The 17,742-nt window shown below is 34.7% G+C and overlaps 1 protein-coding gene across 3 annotated transcripts in view; it reads right to left on the bottom strand.

Moving 5' to 3' along the window:
* Positions 1 to 2,438: 2,438 nt before the first annotated feature.
* The window catches only part of LOC132037005 (agamous-like MADS-box protein MADS2), a 15,725-nt gene continuing 421 nt past the window's right edge, over positions 2,439 to 17,742 (bottom strand). Inside the window, exons 1-8 of one of the 3 annotated variants that reach the window (XM_059427440.1) lie at positions 16,843 to 16,974; positions 13,904 to 13,985; positions 13,635 to 13,699; positions 12,544 to 12,643; positions 11,394 to 11,435; positions 11,263 to 11,304; positions 3,854 to 3,990; positions 2,439 to 2,846 (exon numbers count right to left, since the gene is read on the bottom strand). In XM_059427440.1, the coding sequence (XP_059283423.1) occupies positions 2,762 to 2,846; positions 3,854 to 3,990; positions 11,263 to 11,304; positions 11,394 to 11,435; positions 12,544 to 12,643; positions 13,635 to 13,699; positions 13,904 to 13,985; positions 16,843 to 16,889 (600 nt within the window). In that variant the 5' untranslated portion in view covers positions 16,890 to 16,974 and the 3' untranslated portion in view covers positions 2,439 to 2,761. Of the gene's footprint in view, positions 2,968 to 3,853; positions 3,991 to 11,262; positions 11,305 to 11,393; positions 11,436 to 12,543; positions 12,644 to 13,634; positions 13,700 to 13,903; positions 13,986 to 16,842; positions 16,975 to 17,742 lie in introns of those variants that run through there. The other 2 variants (XM_059427438.1, XM_059427439.1) reach the window with 2 other exon arrangements.

Genomic DNA, 17,742 nt, shown 5'->3' with positions numbered 1-17,742 from the left:
AGTTAACTACTACTAGTTTGTCACGCCATGTAGATTTCCCATATAAAAATTGGGAAGAGTCCTTTTGATCACCCATAACAAGTCACGTAAGCCCAACAAAAACATCAAAATCTTACCCGACCCAACCAGTTAGGAAAATTTTCGGGCAATTGGCAGGAATGCCCTTGTTTCGGGGCGGTCTTTAATTTTGGTCCTCAAATTGCAGGTCTTTAATTTTTTTTTCCCTTCGAATAAAAAAGTGGCCGAAAATATCCTGACATTTTGGTTCGAACCCCAGCAGAGTAAAAAAAAAAATTGCAAGGCAAAATTTCATAGCAAATTATGCCTATTCGAGGTAAATTTATGCCCGACAGAGCTAAAAAAAAAAAAAAATCGCAAGACAAGGTTTCATAGCAAACTATACCTATTCGGGGTAAAGTTATGCCTTAAGGCATAGTTCTGTAGAAATTAAGTTATCCTACAGAACTATGCCTTAAGGCATCTTTTCTATGAAAATCCTGTCTTGCAAAATAGATTGTTTTTTTTTAACTCTGTTGGGGTTCGAACCCGAAACTCTAGTTTCGTAGACACGCGAATAATGGTTCTTTGACCCACAAATTTTCATTAAATGAGAAGTAGGGGAAAAAATTAAAGACTAATCCATATGAAGGGCAATCCGTGCAATTTTTTGAAAATCTTCACCATTTTCTTCTCAAAATATAAGCTTTGTGATACATCCGATCCAAAAATAAAGTTATATGTACATATGTCATCCGTTCCAATTTATGTGATACACTTTCCTTTGAGTCTGTCTCAAACAGAATGATACATTTCTATATTTAGAAATACATTAACTTAAAACTTTTCATTTTAACCTTAATGAAATGATTTACAATCACACAAATATCTATGACTTATTTTAGACCACAAATTTTAGAAGTGTTCATTTCTTTCTTAAACTCGGTACTTAATCAAATTATATCACATAAATTGATTTTCTGGAGAATTATAATCCCTCTATAATTTCCAAGATTGTACACTGGAAATTCCCTTATAATAGGTGGTTTAAATGCAACACAAATGGGGCTTCAAGGGGAAATCCAGGACCTAGTTCCTATGGCTTTTGTGTAAGAAATTGGGAAGGAGACTTGGTTTATGCACAATGTGCAAAGATAGGCGATACAACCAACGTAGTGGCTGAAGCTAGAGGAATTCTGGAGGGTTTGTACTGTGTGGAACAGGAGATCCATCCCCTAATCTTGGAGACTGATTCATTGTTGCTAAAGAATATCATTGAAGGAGTATGGCAAGCAGCATGGTGTATTATCACAGAAGTTGGGAGAATCAAGAAAGCAGTGGAGAAGTTTAATGTGATAATACAACATACATATAGGGGGGGAAATAGTCTGGCTGATTTTTTATCTAACATTGCTTTTGATTTTGCAGGTACATCAAAATTTTATAGCTTTTCTGAGTTGCCTGGTGCAGGAAAAAAAATTCTCAACCTGGACAAGCATCAGGTACCCAATCTGAGAATCATAAATGCTAGGAATGGAGGACCCAATGGAATGTGAAGTGACAATCTGATTCAAATATTGATAACTCTCCAACGTGTGGTATTAGCCTTTGGCTCATTCTATTGAAGAGTTAACAATATATGAAGATCAGAAATCACAACACTTCCAAAGGGAATTTTGAGTTTGAATTGAGAGAAATTTGGGATCCTATGAGCTTATGATTCTCCTCATGGAAAGTACATAGTGATTGCTACATATCGTTTTAGTTAGTCCACTTTAGAGTCTGGAGGCATACTCCCGATGGTTGTTAACCATGTCCTTGGTGAGAGCTTTGAGGGGCACATAAATGGGGTCAACCAAAGGCTATTAAGTGCTACATACTTAGACATTATAAGCAATATCTATAAGCATACAGATGAGGAAAACATATATTTCAGCCCTCAAAAGCTGAGATATTCATCACAAAACTAGGATTCACCAAATTCAAAGCAAGATGAGGTCACATCAAACAGAGCTGGAATCAAGATAATAGCAGGTTTTTATTTTAAGATCTGTTACAAATTCAATTTCTTTAAGTGAGTTTCATGGCGGATCTATCAGTTCAACACAGAGAAGGCAAATGGTGGAAATCAGTCGTCCCTGAGTAAATTAGAGCTTATCAAGCTGAAATCTTAAGATATCTTCATCAATGAGGGCTGCTAGCACCAGATTTGGAGCTTGAAGACGATGAATTGGCAGTCAACAAGGAAGATAAGCTGAAGGGTCTAGAGGAGTAGGGTTTAGATTGTTTTTCGCTGATTTTGTTTGATGTTTCCTTTTGTCGGAACTTATGGGCTGTTTGGTCCTAAATGGATTTTTAGACCTTATTTATTATTAATAAAATACATCACACTAAGCATGGCTTAGTGGGTCTTAAATTAAAAAAAATAAAAGGGTCAAAAGGACCATGATCAATTATCGATGTATTGCAAGGATGAGTTAAATACAAAAAGTAATATGCCACTCTAATAAAGAGTCACACATTCACTTCTAATTGCCAGAGAGTGTCACAAAAATATTCCAAATCACATATGGTTAATAAAACATCGTAGAACAACATGTAAGAAACATATCTTTTAAACTGATGTCGCCATTCACTATGGTATTATCAGCTACGTTAAATAAATAAGAAACTACAGTAAGAGAAAAGTTTTACTGTCCTCAAATAGTTGAATAAACTGCATTTATTTGCTTATGATATTACATGCTTAATACCGGGGTGACGTTCACAGCATCCAACCTGGGATTATACCACTGACGTTTTGGCCACTGGTTACAGCTGTTATTTGGCTTGAACTAGCTTGATCATACCTACAATAAATAAAAGAAGGGTTTATGTTATACAAAATATTCTCATCACTGAGGCCATACAAATTAAACATTCCAGAAGCTTCTAGAGATCGGCGCCTGAGTACGGCAATTGAGGTTGCTCCTGCTATTGTAAAAGATATTTATTTAATTAAATTGTTTATAAGATAATTATATGTAAATCTTTATAATAAACATTAATGATAACTTTGTGAAAATAAGTAAAAACTAACCTATACTATGATACGTTAAATTACATTACGGATAGTAGAAATAATCTTTTATACTATCAGTATATAAGTACTTGAAAATCATTTGGAATCAAGGATATGTAGATAGCCGTGCATTCAAGTTTTTAAGTGAGTGAATGTCAGTATCATAACACCCACTGTTATTGTTTTTAGAGTGATGAATACAAGACTTCAAATCATGTGTGCTCAACTATCTAGAATTGTTATTGATATTGGCTGCTACATCAAAATAATTCTATGCATTACTAGTTTCCTATATAAATAAATACTCCCTCCATTCATGTTTACCTGTTCATATTTGACTTGACATACCATTTAAGAAGCAATAAATAAAATGATAATTTTACTATATCACCGCCAATTATTATATGTTGGGAAATGAATTGAAAATAAATATAGTACTTAATAATAAGGATAAAATGGAAAATTATCTCTTGGTCTTCCAAACTGCACAAGTAAAAATGAACATTATTATTAGTATAATGGACAAGTAAAAATAGACGAAGGGAGTAGTGTTTGGTTCCACAAACAGTAGACGGTTGAGCACCCTGTCTATCTATATCCTTGTGTTTTGATAATATATAAATTTAGCATTAATACATATTTTAAAGCTTTGTTTAACCGAATAGATAATTCGAGTCAAAAATCATAGTAGATGAACACTTTCTACTTTCAATATACATTAGTCCCTCTACATAGTTAAAACTACTGCAACACAATCTAGGAGTAATATATGAGTATAGTTTATCAAAAGCTTACCCTATTTGCAAGGTAGAGTTGGATTCCAAAGGGTGAAAGAAACCCTGAGTTTGAGTATGCTGCTGGCTGTAATTGCCACTCTGCTCACCACCTCCCCAGTTTTGGTGAATGTTGTTCTCAGCATAAATTTCTTCCACCTATTAATCATTGCAGCGTGATGAAGATCCACGCATAAGACATTATGATTAGATCGAAGGTAGAATTGATGAATTATTTGGAGCATAAAAGGAATGAAACACGGAAATTGAAAGAAACAGGAGCAATGCACTACAGGAAAAAAAAAAAAAAACCCTCAATTATATGAAATATCTTAGTTTTATCATCCGTCATACTTTGGGCTATTTATACTAATGTAGTTTTATCATCCGTGGTACTTTTGTTTAACGTGCAGGTGGCTATTTCCAAGAAGTTCAGTAGAATGGACACTCGCTGGGGATGGACTACTTGCTGAAAATTACAAACCAAGGATCGATAGCATCTTGGTCCAATGGACAAGACCACAAGGCAATAATTTGAAGTTAAATACTGATCGCAGCTTCATGGTTAGACGTGGGTTGGCTGGAATAGGAGGAATTGTTAGGAAAGAAAATGGTGGGATGTTAATGGCATTTGCTAAATCTCCGTACCCAATTTTCTGCTAACAACTCTTGTAAATTGCAAGCAGCCTTACATGACATTGATTGGTCTCAATGACACTAACCCTCCATCATTCTGGAAATAGACAGCTTAGTGGTGGTGAGTATGATCAAAAGGATTCACACTTAAAAGTCAATCAACAACAGCTAGAAGAAGATAAGACAGGGATTGGAAAATCATGCACTGTTGCAGGGAAGCAAATGTTGTAGCTCATGCCTCTCTCGCAAGATATGCTACTTTCGGAGATATTGACGAAACATATTCAAGAGAAGAAGAGGTAGCAGATGTCACTAAAGGACCCCTGAGAATGGACAAACTTAATGTTGTCTCCTTTAGGTTTAAAAAAGGAAAGAATTCAGGTTGGCATTTTGAGCGACCATGAGTGTATATCAGGGAGTGCACTTATTAGTTCAAAAGTTAGTTATAGTCGGTTAGTTTGTTGTGATGTTCACGTGTGGTGAGTTACCAGCTGTGTACAGTTGGCATCTCACTTCACCACTACATATATCCCACTCATTTGTAACTAACTCAATTGAATGAATAACAAAATTCCTTTCTTCTCTTCCAAGTTAATTCTCTCAATCTCGGTTCACTATTTATGAACTTCAAGTTCATCTTATGAACTAATCTCGATAATTTTATATGGTATTAGAGCATGTAGTATAGTATCACCATCTGAATCAATAAAACTCAATTGGAGAACAACAATTCAAAGCTTGAACAAAGCTCAAACATGGCAAAAAGCGCAAACTTTGCAGGAGAAGCAACAATCGATCACCATCATCCTTTGTATCTTCAACCATCTGATGTTCCTGGACTTGTTTTGATTCCAACAAAACTTAAAGGACTAAAAAATTATACATTGTGTAGTAGATCAATGAAGTTAGCTTTAAGGGGAAAAGGTAAACTTTGATTCATAAATGGAACTTGCATAAAAAGTAAGTACAAAGGTGAATTAGAAGAGTTATGGGAAAAATATGATGCAATAGTATTGTCATGGATGGTAGTACTGTGTCTAGTGAATTGATACCTAGCATTATGTATGCTGCTAGTGCTAGAAAGATCTGGAAGGAATTTAGAGAGAGATTTGATAGATCTAACCTTACGAGGATTTATCATTTGTGTTTAGCAATTGTCAATTTGAAACAAGGCAATGATTCAGTTACTTATTATTACACTAAGATGTAGGAGTTATGGGATGAGTTGGATGTGATGGTTCCCTTACCTTCTTGTTGTGAAGAATCCAAACAATCCACTGATCATCTCAAGTCTCAAAGGTTAATACAATTTCTTATGGGACTAAATGAGAGTTAAAGTAAAATAAGGAGTAATCTGTTGGCAAAAGAAACTGGTGTGACTGTGAATAAGCATATGCAATAACCGCACAAGAAGAGAGTCAAAGATCTCTGGAAGTGGTTGATGCACATAGAGAGCCATTGACTATGCCAGCAGTAAAACATAAGGTTACAGATACAGAAAACCAATGCAAGGACCAATGTTAGGACCACCATGTGGAGAATGTGGTTATAAAGGACACGGAACTCAAGATTGTTACAGACTTGTTAGCTATCCTGCTGATTTCAAAAGCAAAATGAAGAATGGGCAAGCATGTCAAGACAAACCCTTTGCCAATTCAACTACTGCTGAATCAAGTAGATCACAACATGGAAGTGGAAGATTATTCACACCACAGCAATATCAGGAAGTGTTGCACAAGCTAGATGAGTCTGCACCTACCAACTTTGTAGCAAACATGGCAGGTATCTCTTCTTTTTTAGCCAATGTTGTAGCATATGAATGGATAGTAGACTCAGGTGCATCACACCACATTACACCTTGCATGAAGCTTCTAATTGCACTTAGAAGCCTAGGAGCACAATAAAGTAGCAAAGTGTAAATTCCGAATAGTGACAAGTCACCTATAGCACATGCAAGAAATGTTATGATATTAGGTGGTCACACTATTCAAAATGTGTTGCATGTGCCAGACTTCAAGTTCAACCTGTTGTCAGTCTCAAAAATCACAAAGGAACTGTGTGTGCAGTTTTTTTTAACCTGATTTCTGTGTATTTCAGGGATTCTTTAATGCCAAGGTAATGGGGATTGGTAGAGAAGGGATGGACTGTACATTTTACATGACTCTGGTCAAATAAAGTCACCACGTAAGCGACTCTTTAGTTTCTCACAATAAAGATGGACAACTTTGGCACATGAGACTAGGCCATCCTTTTGTAGGAGCAATGAATCACATTGCATCACTGAAGTTTAAGGCTGATGACAATATTCAAGAGTTTTGTGAAATATGTCTATTAGCTAAACATCATAGGTTGAAGTTTCCTGTTAGTGAAAGCAAATCTGATGCTTGTTTCCAACTAGTTCACTTAGACTTGTGGGGACCTTATAAGAAACCTACTTATGATAAAAGGCATATGTTTGTCACTATTGTGGATGAGTTTGGTAGATATACTTGGATTTGTCTGATACAATCTAACTATGAAGTGGTTACTGTATTACAAGATTTTCAATGTCTAATAAAAACACAATTTGGCAACACTGTTAAAGTATTAAGGTCTGATAATGGTACAAAATTTTTCAACTCTAAGTGTATTGATTTACTTGCTTCACATGGTATCATTCATCAAAGTAGTTGTCCCTATACACCAAAGCAAAATGGAACTGTGGAGAGGAAGCATAGACATATACTTGAGGTTGCTAGAGCCTTGAGATTTCAAAGTATAGTTCCCATTTGTTTTTGGGCTGATTGTGTGAGAACAGCAACATATCTGATCAATAAGTTGCCTTCACAAGTCCTTGCAGGCAAGAGTCCTTATGAAATTCTATTTGGGATAATACCATCTTTAGATCACCTAAGAGTTTTTGGTTGTCTTTGTTATGCTAGCAAACTACCTACGGGTGACAAATTTGCTGAAAAAGCAAGAAAAGCTGTTTTTATTGGTTATTCAGAAACTCAAAAGCGATATAGACTCTATGATTTGGCTTCCAAAACAATGTTCATTAGTAGGGATGTGACATTTAGAGAATCGGTTTTTCCTTTCAAGCATGATAACACTACTTTACAGGTTGAAGACATGTTTTTAAGTGACAGTATTTCAGATCAAGGAGGCTATGAGGACCATGACAATGCTTTATTTCCCTCCTCTATCTCTGAGGATCATGCCAAGCATGCTCATGCTCCAACTATCACTATTCAACCTAATATACCTTTTCCTATGATCATACTGCCATGCCACAGAATGATGTCATAGCACCTGAGGACAATGTTGCAACACCATCAGAGGATGCTCTTACAGATGATGCAAATGTTCCTATAGATGTGCCCTTAGCACTAGAGGACAATATGGAGTTGGCTTTTCTGCATCAGAATGAAGCATTAGATGATCAGATGCCCATCATACATGCATAACCGCAACATGTCAGGCCTAGCAGAACCATTAAGCTTCCCACTTGGCATAATGATTATGTTATAGCACCTAAACCAGGAGGACAGTGTTCATATCCTATTTCAACCATATTACATATTCTCATTTGGCTTCCACTTATCAGGAGTATCTGAGATATTTCTCTGCAGCAGTGGAACCTAGGAACTTCAAGGATGTTGCTAGTGATCCCTTATGGATAGAGGCAATGCAAAAGGAGGTGAATGCACCGGAAGAAAAGAACAGATGGGAACTGATTCCTTTGCCACCAGGAAAGCATACTATTGGTTCTAAATGGGTGTACAAAGTCAAGTTGAAAGCTAATGGTGAGGTGGACAAGTACAAAGCAAGGCTGGTAGTAAAAGGATACACACAAAGAGAAAGATTGGACTATCATGAGACTTTTTCACTAGTAGCCAAGATGGTTATTGTTAGAACAGTCATCAGTATAGCAGCATCTCATGATTAGGAGTTATACCAAATGGATTTCACTAATGCATTTCTCCAAGGTGATCTAGATAAGAAAGTATACATGTCACTTCCATAAGATTTTCACAAGAAAGGGGATACGAGAGTGTGCAACCTATTGAAATCACTATATGGACTCAAACAAGCATCAAGACAATGGAATAATAAGTTGACCATTTCCTTGGTGAGGGCAGGATACCCACAAAGTACTCGTGATCATTCTTTGTTCACTGAGAAGGAAAAGAGAAATCTGATAATAGTACTGATATATGTAGATGATTTGCTCATAACAGGCAACAGCACAGATCTTATTAATGAGACAAAGAGCTACTTGCATAGTCAGTTCAAGGTGAAAGATTTGGGAATCCCGAAGTATTTTAGAAGTGTTGAGGTCTAAACATGGAATACTACTCAATCAAAGAAAATATGCTCTTGAGTTGATTACTGAGCTTGACCTAGGTGGTTCTAAGCCAGCTTCTACACCATTAGAAGCAAATATAAAGTTGACTTTTGTGGAATATGATGAAGTAGTGAAGAAAACAGGTGATGAAGCAATGCAGAAAATAGATGATCCAGTCTTGATAGATGCAGGAAGTTATCAGAAACTAGTTGGAAAGCTGATATATTTTACTGTAACTAGACCAGAAATATGCTTTGCAGTTAGGGCTGGGCATATTTCAGTTCAAACCGAAAAAAACCGACCGAACCGAAGTTAATTTCGGTTTCGGTTTTTCAATTTATTCGGTTCGGTTCGGTTCAAATTTATAAGATTTCAACAATTTGGTTCGGTTTTCTGTTTATGCAAAATTTAATTCGGTTAAACCGAAAAACCGAATTTTAACAAGCCTTAAATCGAAAAACCGAATTTTAACAAGCCACTTTTTTCTTGAAACATATTTTATATATATATATATATATATATATATATATATATATATATATATATATATTGCATAAATTTTGCATAAACCGAAAACCGAACCGAGTTTTTGAAATCTTATAAATTTAAACCGAACCGAATAAACCGAAAAAAACCGAATTTTAACAAGCGAATTTTATATATATATAATATTGGGCTTCTGCCCATAAATAATAAACTAAAGAGGCCCAAATTCCAATCCCAAAATAAAATATCCAACCCAATTAGTAGCCCTTTTAGCTAATGTATGGTCCGTGTTGTGACTGTGTTATATATATGTATATATATATTGTATGTCTCTTTCTGGTCTCTTTATATGTGACGGCTTTGCTCCTGTTCAGATGTACTAATACTGTTACTGTTTCCTGTTTCCTCTGAGCTTAGAAAACATTGCTCTAATTTTAGCTTATGTTTGTTAAAAATTGCTTGAAATTGTCCAAACGCCTACTTGTGGCTGTGGGAAAGTTTCCATATCTAACTCGAATAAACCGAACCGAAATTGCAAAAACCGAACTAAACCGAAGTTATTTCAGTTCGGTTTCGGTTCCCATTTTTTACAAACCGAAAATCGAAAAACCATACCGAATTTGTGAAACCGAACCGAACCGACTGAACGCCCAGCCCTATTTGCAGTACAAGTACTTAGCCAATTCATGCAACTTCCCAAGAAGTCACATTGGGATGCAGCCTTGACGGTGGTTAGATATGTGAAGAAGTCACCTGGACTAGGTGTATTACTGAGTAGAAATGCTATTACAGAGATGTCTGTGTTTTGTGACTTAGATTGGCCTGCTTGCCCCAACACTAGGAGATCAGTTACAAGATTTGTCATTTCATTAATCTCATGAAAGTTTAAGAAGCAACATATAGTTAGCAAAAGCTCAGCAGAAGCAGAATACAGGTCAATGGCCTCAGCAGTTTCAGAAGTTGTTTGGTTGCTAGAATTACTCAAGGATTTGCAAGTTTTAGTCTCTCTATTAATACAGGTTTTTTGTGATAGCAAAGCAGCTATCCAAATAGCATGTAACCCCATATTTCATGAATGAACTAAATAACATTGATTGTCATTTTGTTAGAGAAAGGTACAAAAGTGGACTAATTCATCCCACATATCTCAACACAAAGTTGCAGCCGCAAAGTTGCTTACCAAAGGCTTGGTAGTTGCTCAACATCATTTTCTCTTATCCAAACTAGTAGTTCTTCATATTTTTCACCCACCAGCTTGAAGGGGAGTGTTGGAATATGATGTATATTGAGTAGTATATCAAGCAGTATATCCAGTATATTGAGTGTATATCAGGGAGTGCACTTATTAGTTCAAAAGTTAGTTATAGTCGGTTAGTTTGTTATGATATTCACGTGTGGTGAGTTGCCAGCTACGTACAGTTGGCATCTCACTTCACCACTACATATATCCCATTCATTTGTAACTAACTCAATTAAATGAAGAACAAAATTCCTTTCTTCTCTTCCAAGTTAATTCTCTCAATCTCAGTTCACTATGTATGAACTTCAAGTTCATCTTATGAACTGATCTCGATAATTTCATATGCTCTCTTGTAAATTAGTTTTTGATTAATAAAGAGGATAGGGGTGAAGGCCAAACCCCCCATTCCATGTTGAGGATACTCAACTGGATGGAATTAAAAAAAAAAAAAGTTAGTATTTGCCCTTGGCACTAATTGAGCTTTAATTTTTAACTCATAGTAGTTAACTATAGAGCGTAATTTTGGACCGTTTTCTCGAAGTATTTGATACATGGAATCCACCGTCCATGTTAGAGTTTCCTTAAAGTCAAAGAACACCTATGAGTGATCTGGTAATAGTAAAATATGAATGCTCTACAGTACAACGAATGATAAAATTAAGATATTTGATAAAGTAGAGGGATATAGTTAAACTTTTTTTCCTAGATAAAGTGCAAGAATGAAAAGTATGGTCTACCCAACCTTTCCTCCAAGAACCTTGTTTGCCTCAAGCCACAACTTCTCCTGTGAATGAAATAAGTGAATAATGGAGCAACACGCATGTGAAGTTTATCCAAGGACATTAGGAACCAAACATGGGTTAATTTAATTACCTTAGTTTGAAGATCAGAAAGCTGGTCAAGCATCATTTGTGTCTGAAATCAGCCAAAAGAGATGGAATACTTAAATTAAAGAAGGTATACCACTTCAACCATTTCAGATTTTCTTTTAATTTGGCTTACTATCCGCTGACCTAGTCAAAATCACTTTTTTTTTTTTTTTTTTAATGTGAAATAGAATTGTGTAATCTTTTTCTTTCTTCTTATAACAGCGGTGCCTTGCCAACTTGCACACTTTTAGTATTCAATAGAGTATCAATTGTGATCTCCACTAGTATAATTTTGCCTATCAAAACCTGTTTGGCCATAAAAATTATTCACTTTATTTGAAAATCAGTGTTCGACCATGGAAATTTCAAATTCAACTTAAAGTCGTATTTTGTATTTGGAAAACAACTCATGGCCTGTTTTCCAACCCACTCTTCATTTTTGTAGTTGTCTTTTAAGTACATTCAAGCATGAACATTATTCCAAATATTCTTCGCAGAAAGTATGACCAAATACAACTCCAACTTCATAAATTCCAAATAAAGTGAAAAATCTTTGGAATCTTTGGCCAAACACCTACTTAGGCAAATGAAAAAAACCACATAAACTTTTTAGTCTTTATTCGGTTTTGAATCTTGGCCTGAAATGAGTTTCACTTTTAATTGAGATAAGGGTCAAAAACACACCTCAAGTATCGCTTTTTTTTTTTTTTTCCAGTTTCCTACTCGAACTATCAGGGTGAGAGTTTCCTACCTAAACTATCGCCAACTAGTTAGCAAAACACACCTCAACTATCAGTTATTCACGTTTCCTACGTTTTGCTAACTAGTTGGTGATAGTTAGATAGGAAACTCTCACCCTGATAGTTTGGGTAGGAAATTTAAAAAAAAAAACAAAAAAAACGATACTTGAGGTGTGTTTTTGACCCTTAACTCTTTTTAATATAATTATTACTAGGCCAAATGAGAGAATTGTTAGTCTAAAATGTTTCATTAAGTTATGCTGACTGACAGACATTTAAATGGTTGTCATGGAAGATTGATCTCACTATGACTCAAATTGGTCATCTATGAGTCATGTATGGCATATTCTGCTGTCAAATAGTACTGTTTTTTGCTTTTGTTGATGGGTCTATATGTATTTTTACTTTGCTTACCCTGGTGGATCGTGTATGTCTTAGGGAAGTATCGAGTTGATGTTCAAGCTGTTCAAGCTCATCCATATTTAGGGGCCCCAATTCATCTCCAAGAAGTTGTCTGTCAAAGAAAATGTCAAGTATGTTAGTGAGCTTCAGAATGTTGGAATACTTGGGGACTCTTCTAAATATATCATATGGGGCACCACAACAACAACAATAACATTCCCAGTATAATTCCACAAGTAATCCTACCTTTGTGGGGTATAGAGGTTGTTTCCGTAGACCCTCGGCACAACGACGCATTACCAAAACATGGTAGAAAGAAAAAATAATGGTAGCAAACTAGCAAGATAGACACAACCAAAAGCAACAGGTAACAAAAATAACGAAGTAAAAGATATTACGCAAGTACTAAATAGTAATATAATACTACTAATAAGGAGAAAGGGAGAAGAAGAACTAGCCCCCCATCTCTCCCACATAAAGGTGCTACCACACGCGGCTACATACTAACTTTCTACCCTAATCCTTAACCTCAAAACCTTTCCATCTAGGATCATGTCCTCAATAAGAAGAAGGTGCGCCCACATGTTTTGCCGAACCACTTTTCCCAATTTTTCTTCGGTCTACCTCTACAATCCTAACACCCATTATAGCTAACCTCTCACACCTCCTTACTGGTGCATCAGCACACCTCCTTTTCACGTGAATAATCATATGGGTCACAAAGAAAATAAAACAAGAGAGAATAAAATAAAGTACGCTTGTACCATTACTTCACTCTTAAAATTTTATAGGTGTTAATGGATATGTGGACTAATTACTACTAGATGGTTTCAAACATATATTATGACCTTGGCCACCTTGAAACTACAAATGCATGCAACCTATCACATACAACGGGACATATGAACCTAGATTTTTTTTTTTTTTTTTTTTTTGAATTAATGATACAATTCTAGATAATGCTAAAAACATATGAACTTAGACATTTAAACATTAAAGTTTACTATTTCCTGCAGAGAATTTACAATACAAGAATACTAGAGCCAAAGTGCCAGTTATTAATGAAATTCCTTATCAACTCACGATGAAATACTTTTTATTACCTTTGATATCGCTGCAATGACTCATGTTTGGCTTTAAGCTTTAAGTATTCCTTATAAAAGATCTCCTGCAAATGGAATATGAAAGGGAAAGCAAGTAATTAAAGAATTAAACTGTGTTTTTCCAGTCAAATAAGCAATAAAAGAGCAACAAAATATGGGGAAGTGTAATAGCAAGCAACATAATACACCCTAGCCTATTGCAGCAAAATAATCAAAATCTACCCTTGATTTTAGGTGGTGGGAACATTAAGACTTTTGGATTTAGTTACCTCATTATTGTCTTTGACAGATCGGCTCACTTCCAATGTGCCATAGCTGCTTTTTTGGTACCTTTCAAGGGTTTTGAGCATGCTGATACATAAAGGCAAAACCAACTTAGAATATTAAGATTTGCAGAGTGTACACCAAGATCATACGCATTTGCACTTTCCGTGAATATCGAAGTAACACAAACTATCATTCAACAAAGAAGTAAAAGAAACAAAACTAGAAATCTATGAACAATTCTTGGAAATAAGCACCTTAATAACATAAATGAAGTATTTACTTTCTTTGTTCGATTTTTTTAAAAATGTAATGCATAAGTCATATAACATTTGACTAGAAACAGAATAATGAGACATCATGGCGACTAGCTATAAAGAGCAGACACAGAGCAACTAGACAGTGACAGGCTACTGTAAGTCTGTAAGTCAATTTAGTACCTAAATTGTTGGAGAAGGTTTTTCACGAATAAATTGATATTCAAAATAATTCCATTCCGGATTATTTTTTTTTGGTCACAATGTAGGGTTTCCCAGGAATTCCTTCAAGAACCATTTTAATTTATAACTGCCATAAGATAAATTGTTTAATTTGATGTAAATACGTAAGTACTTTACCTTCATTCAAGTAACCAATAATTCTCTAATTACGCTTTGAACAACAAGTCAACAACTGTATGCAAATTAGTTCTACGTGTGCTATCCAAAAACTTTCAATAGACAAGACATGATCAAGGAAGCAGTACTAACATTCTAAGCGAACAAAACAATTATCCTTCACTTACCAAAAAGCCTCAATTTAAATTGCCTGTAGCTTAATAATCTCAAACTCCTAAAGTCCTGAGGATGTCATAATTTTTTATGCAAACAAGAAGTCGACTCTAGTCTCCAAGTAAACCTTATTATTTTCAGTTACAATATGGAAGTTATTTTTTTTGTTTTCTGTTGAAGAGCTACCAAAAGAGATGTGGAGGTTAGCTTCATAACGACTCCCTTCGTTCCATTTTAACTGTTGTTTTAGCTCATTTCATGCTTATTAAAAAAATACAAGGGATAGTTTACTAAGTAGATTGATTGTTTTTTCCTAAATACCATGTATCTTCTTTAATACTAAGGACATAGCTGAAAACAATAACCAACTTTAATATTAAATTCCTAAAGTGATAACTATTTTAGGATTATTTTTATGAGCTAAAGTGAGTTAAAATTGTTTAGTGTCTCACATTGGCTAGGGATGAGAGATTTGATCTCCTATGCTTATATAGATTTGGACAATCCTCACCCTATGAACTAAACTTTTGGATTGAGTTAGACCCAAGATCAATTTCTTAACATGATATCAGATTTAGGCCCATTTCAATTCACAGTTTACCGATGTTGGGCCCCCATATTAAATTTTTCACACTTTATATGTCCAGACCTAGCGTGGGGGTGGGGGTGGGCGGGGGGTGGGTGTGTTTAGTATAGGGATGGAAGATTCGATCTCCTTATATGGATTTGGATAATCCACACCCAGGGAGTATTTTGCAAGACACCACAAGAATATGTAAAAGAAAAAAAGAAAAAAACCTATTTTGATGGTTAATTAATTTCCTTTCACAGAAAGAGGACAATTTTATTTAAAAATTCTCTCTCATGGATTCCAAAATATGTGAAAAGATTGCGGAACAATGTTTTATCTGGTTACTCCAAGGTATTTGGGGAGGTAACCAATGGTCATTAAAATATAACGATCTTCTTGCAGCTAACATCCTCCTCCACACGAGCTTATCTTTAATAAATTTTATTTAAAGTTCTGTCATAATTAATTCTTGAAAAGATTTCAGTAATGATCCTTTTGGACATCAAGGGATAAGTGTAAAAGCTGGGGAACACTGTTTTATCCGGTTATTCCAAGGTATTTGGAGAGGTACAAATTAAATTAAAGTTATGACAAAAAGCTCATCTCCAGATCTGCATGTACGAGAGAATTTTTCCCTAGCCCTTTATTCCTTTTGTTTCGAGAAATAAGATTACAAAAGATTGGGGTACATTTGATCAAAGAGCTTAAGTTTTATGCAGTGCTACTGTGTATAGATTTTTTAAATCATGAGGTTAAGTTCTACTAAAACACTAGTTTACTTTTCCAAGCAAGGTGAAAAAAGAAATTTTTAGCAAGTTTAATATGGTAACCTGAAAAATAAAGGAAAAATTATACTCAAATACCATTCCACCCTCTTGTTTACAAAATATGTACATAGTGCATAGGTAGTGTATATTTTATACTAAATGTGAATATACTATACATATAATATACATACACTACACATATAATATACATACCTATATACAACATCTACAACCAGAGTGTATAGGTAGTGTATATTTCGGCCACGTTGGTAAACTAGTTGGCCGGAGGATACATTTACGTAAGTTTCCCAAAAATAAAGTAATATAGCCGGTTATAACAATGCCTCAGCCTCAAACAAATTAAGGTCAGGAAAATTCCAGCATGCTACGAGTTAATTTAACTTAAAAAAAAAAAAAAAACACCGTTAATATATACAACTTAACTCCTTGAGTTGTTAAAATGTAGACTACATGTATACCAAGTTTATATTAAATTTATAAACCTAAAATTCTCATGTTATTCTGTTCCGAACCCTAGAAAGAATAACTGAAAAATTAAAGGCCCATTCAAATATTTGATAACTAATAATCCATGAAAGGGAACAGATCTGGAAGTGGATTTATCAGATAAATCTGTAATAAAGATTGCACTATATATACAATATCCCTTTGTGCCTCGCACTCACTATTTTTTTCTGCCTTTTGAAGCAGTTTTTTGGCTAGAAACAGTTAGTTGACCAGCTAAAATAAACCTAAATTTACAATGAAAAAGATCAATATAAAATCATTCCAATACATATACAAAACAGAAAGTAAAGGAAAAAAAAAAACGTTACATTAGAAAGTTGATTTTTTTGAACTGACTTAAGCTATATTCAAACATTTCAGACAGTGGAAGGAGTAGTTAATTTATGGCCAATAGAAAAACAGATATATAGCTCAAATTCAGATTTCGTTTAAACACGAAAAGAAAAATGTTTATTGATTTTTTTTTTTGGGTAAAACTCAAAAGAAGTACTTAGATGAACAGTTTAACCCCTAAGTTTTGCAGTGGGAAAGATCCAAGAAAAACTTTTCCTTCCATATTAAAAATAAAAACAAAAACTTTATACTAAGAAGTAGATTGCTTTGAGCTAATTTATTAAGCCATTGAACAAAAAATAGACAGTTGAAAGAGTAAAAAAATTATGGCCAATAGAAAATTAGATTAGCTAAAAATATATCCAGATCTCACAATAACAGTTAATGAACAGTTGAAAACCTAATAATTTGCATTGGAAAATGAAAATGAAAAAAAAAAGAAAAAAAAAAAAGGAAGAAACTTTATACTAGAAAGTTGATTGCTTTGAGCTGATTCAAGGCCATTTTGAACAACAAAAAGTCAGGCAGTTGAAATAACAAACCAAAAAGGGTAATCGAGAAAAAAAAAAAAAAAAGAGAGTCTGAAATTCAGATCTCACACAAATGATGATAAATAAAACAGACATGCTATGTTGCTCAGACTCTTCAAAAATGTTGTCGCGCACCCCTGTCAGATCCTCCAAAAATGCACTATATTTTGAAGGATCCGACACGAATCCTGTGACATTTTTAAAGAGTCCGAGCAACATAGCATGTCTTTTTAATTTATCATCATTAGTGTGAGATCTGAATTTCACACTCTCTTTTGTTGTGTGTGTATTTTCCGATGACCCATTTTTGTGCACTACTTTTGAAAAATCCGACACGAACCGTGT

Source organism: Lycium ferocissimum, chromosome 11, assembly GCF_029784015.1.
Source record: "Lycium ferocissimum isolate CSIRO_LF1 chromosome 11, AGI_CSIRO_Lferr_CH_V1, whole genome shotgun sequence".
Lineage (NCBI taxonomy): Eukaryota > Viridiplantae > Streptophyta > Magnoliopsida > Solanales > Solanaceae > Lycium > Lycium ferocissimum.
This window is presented reverse-complemented; position numbering and strand designations above follow the sequence as displayed.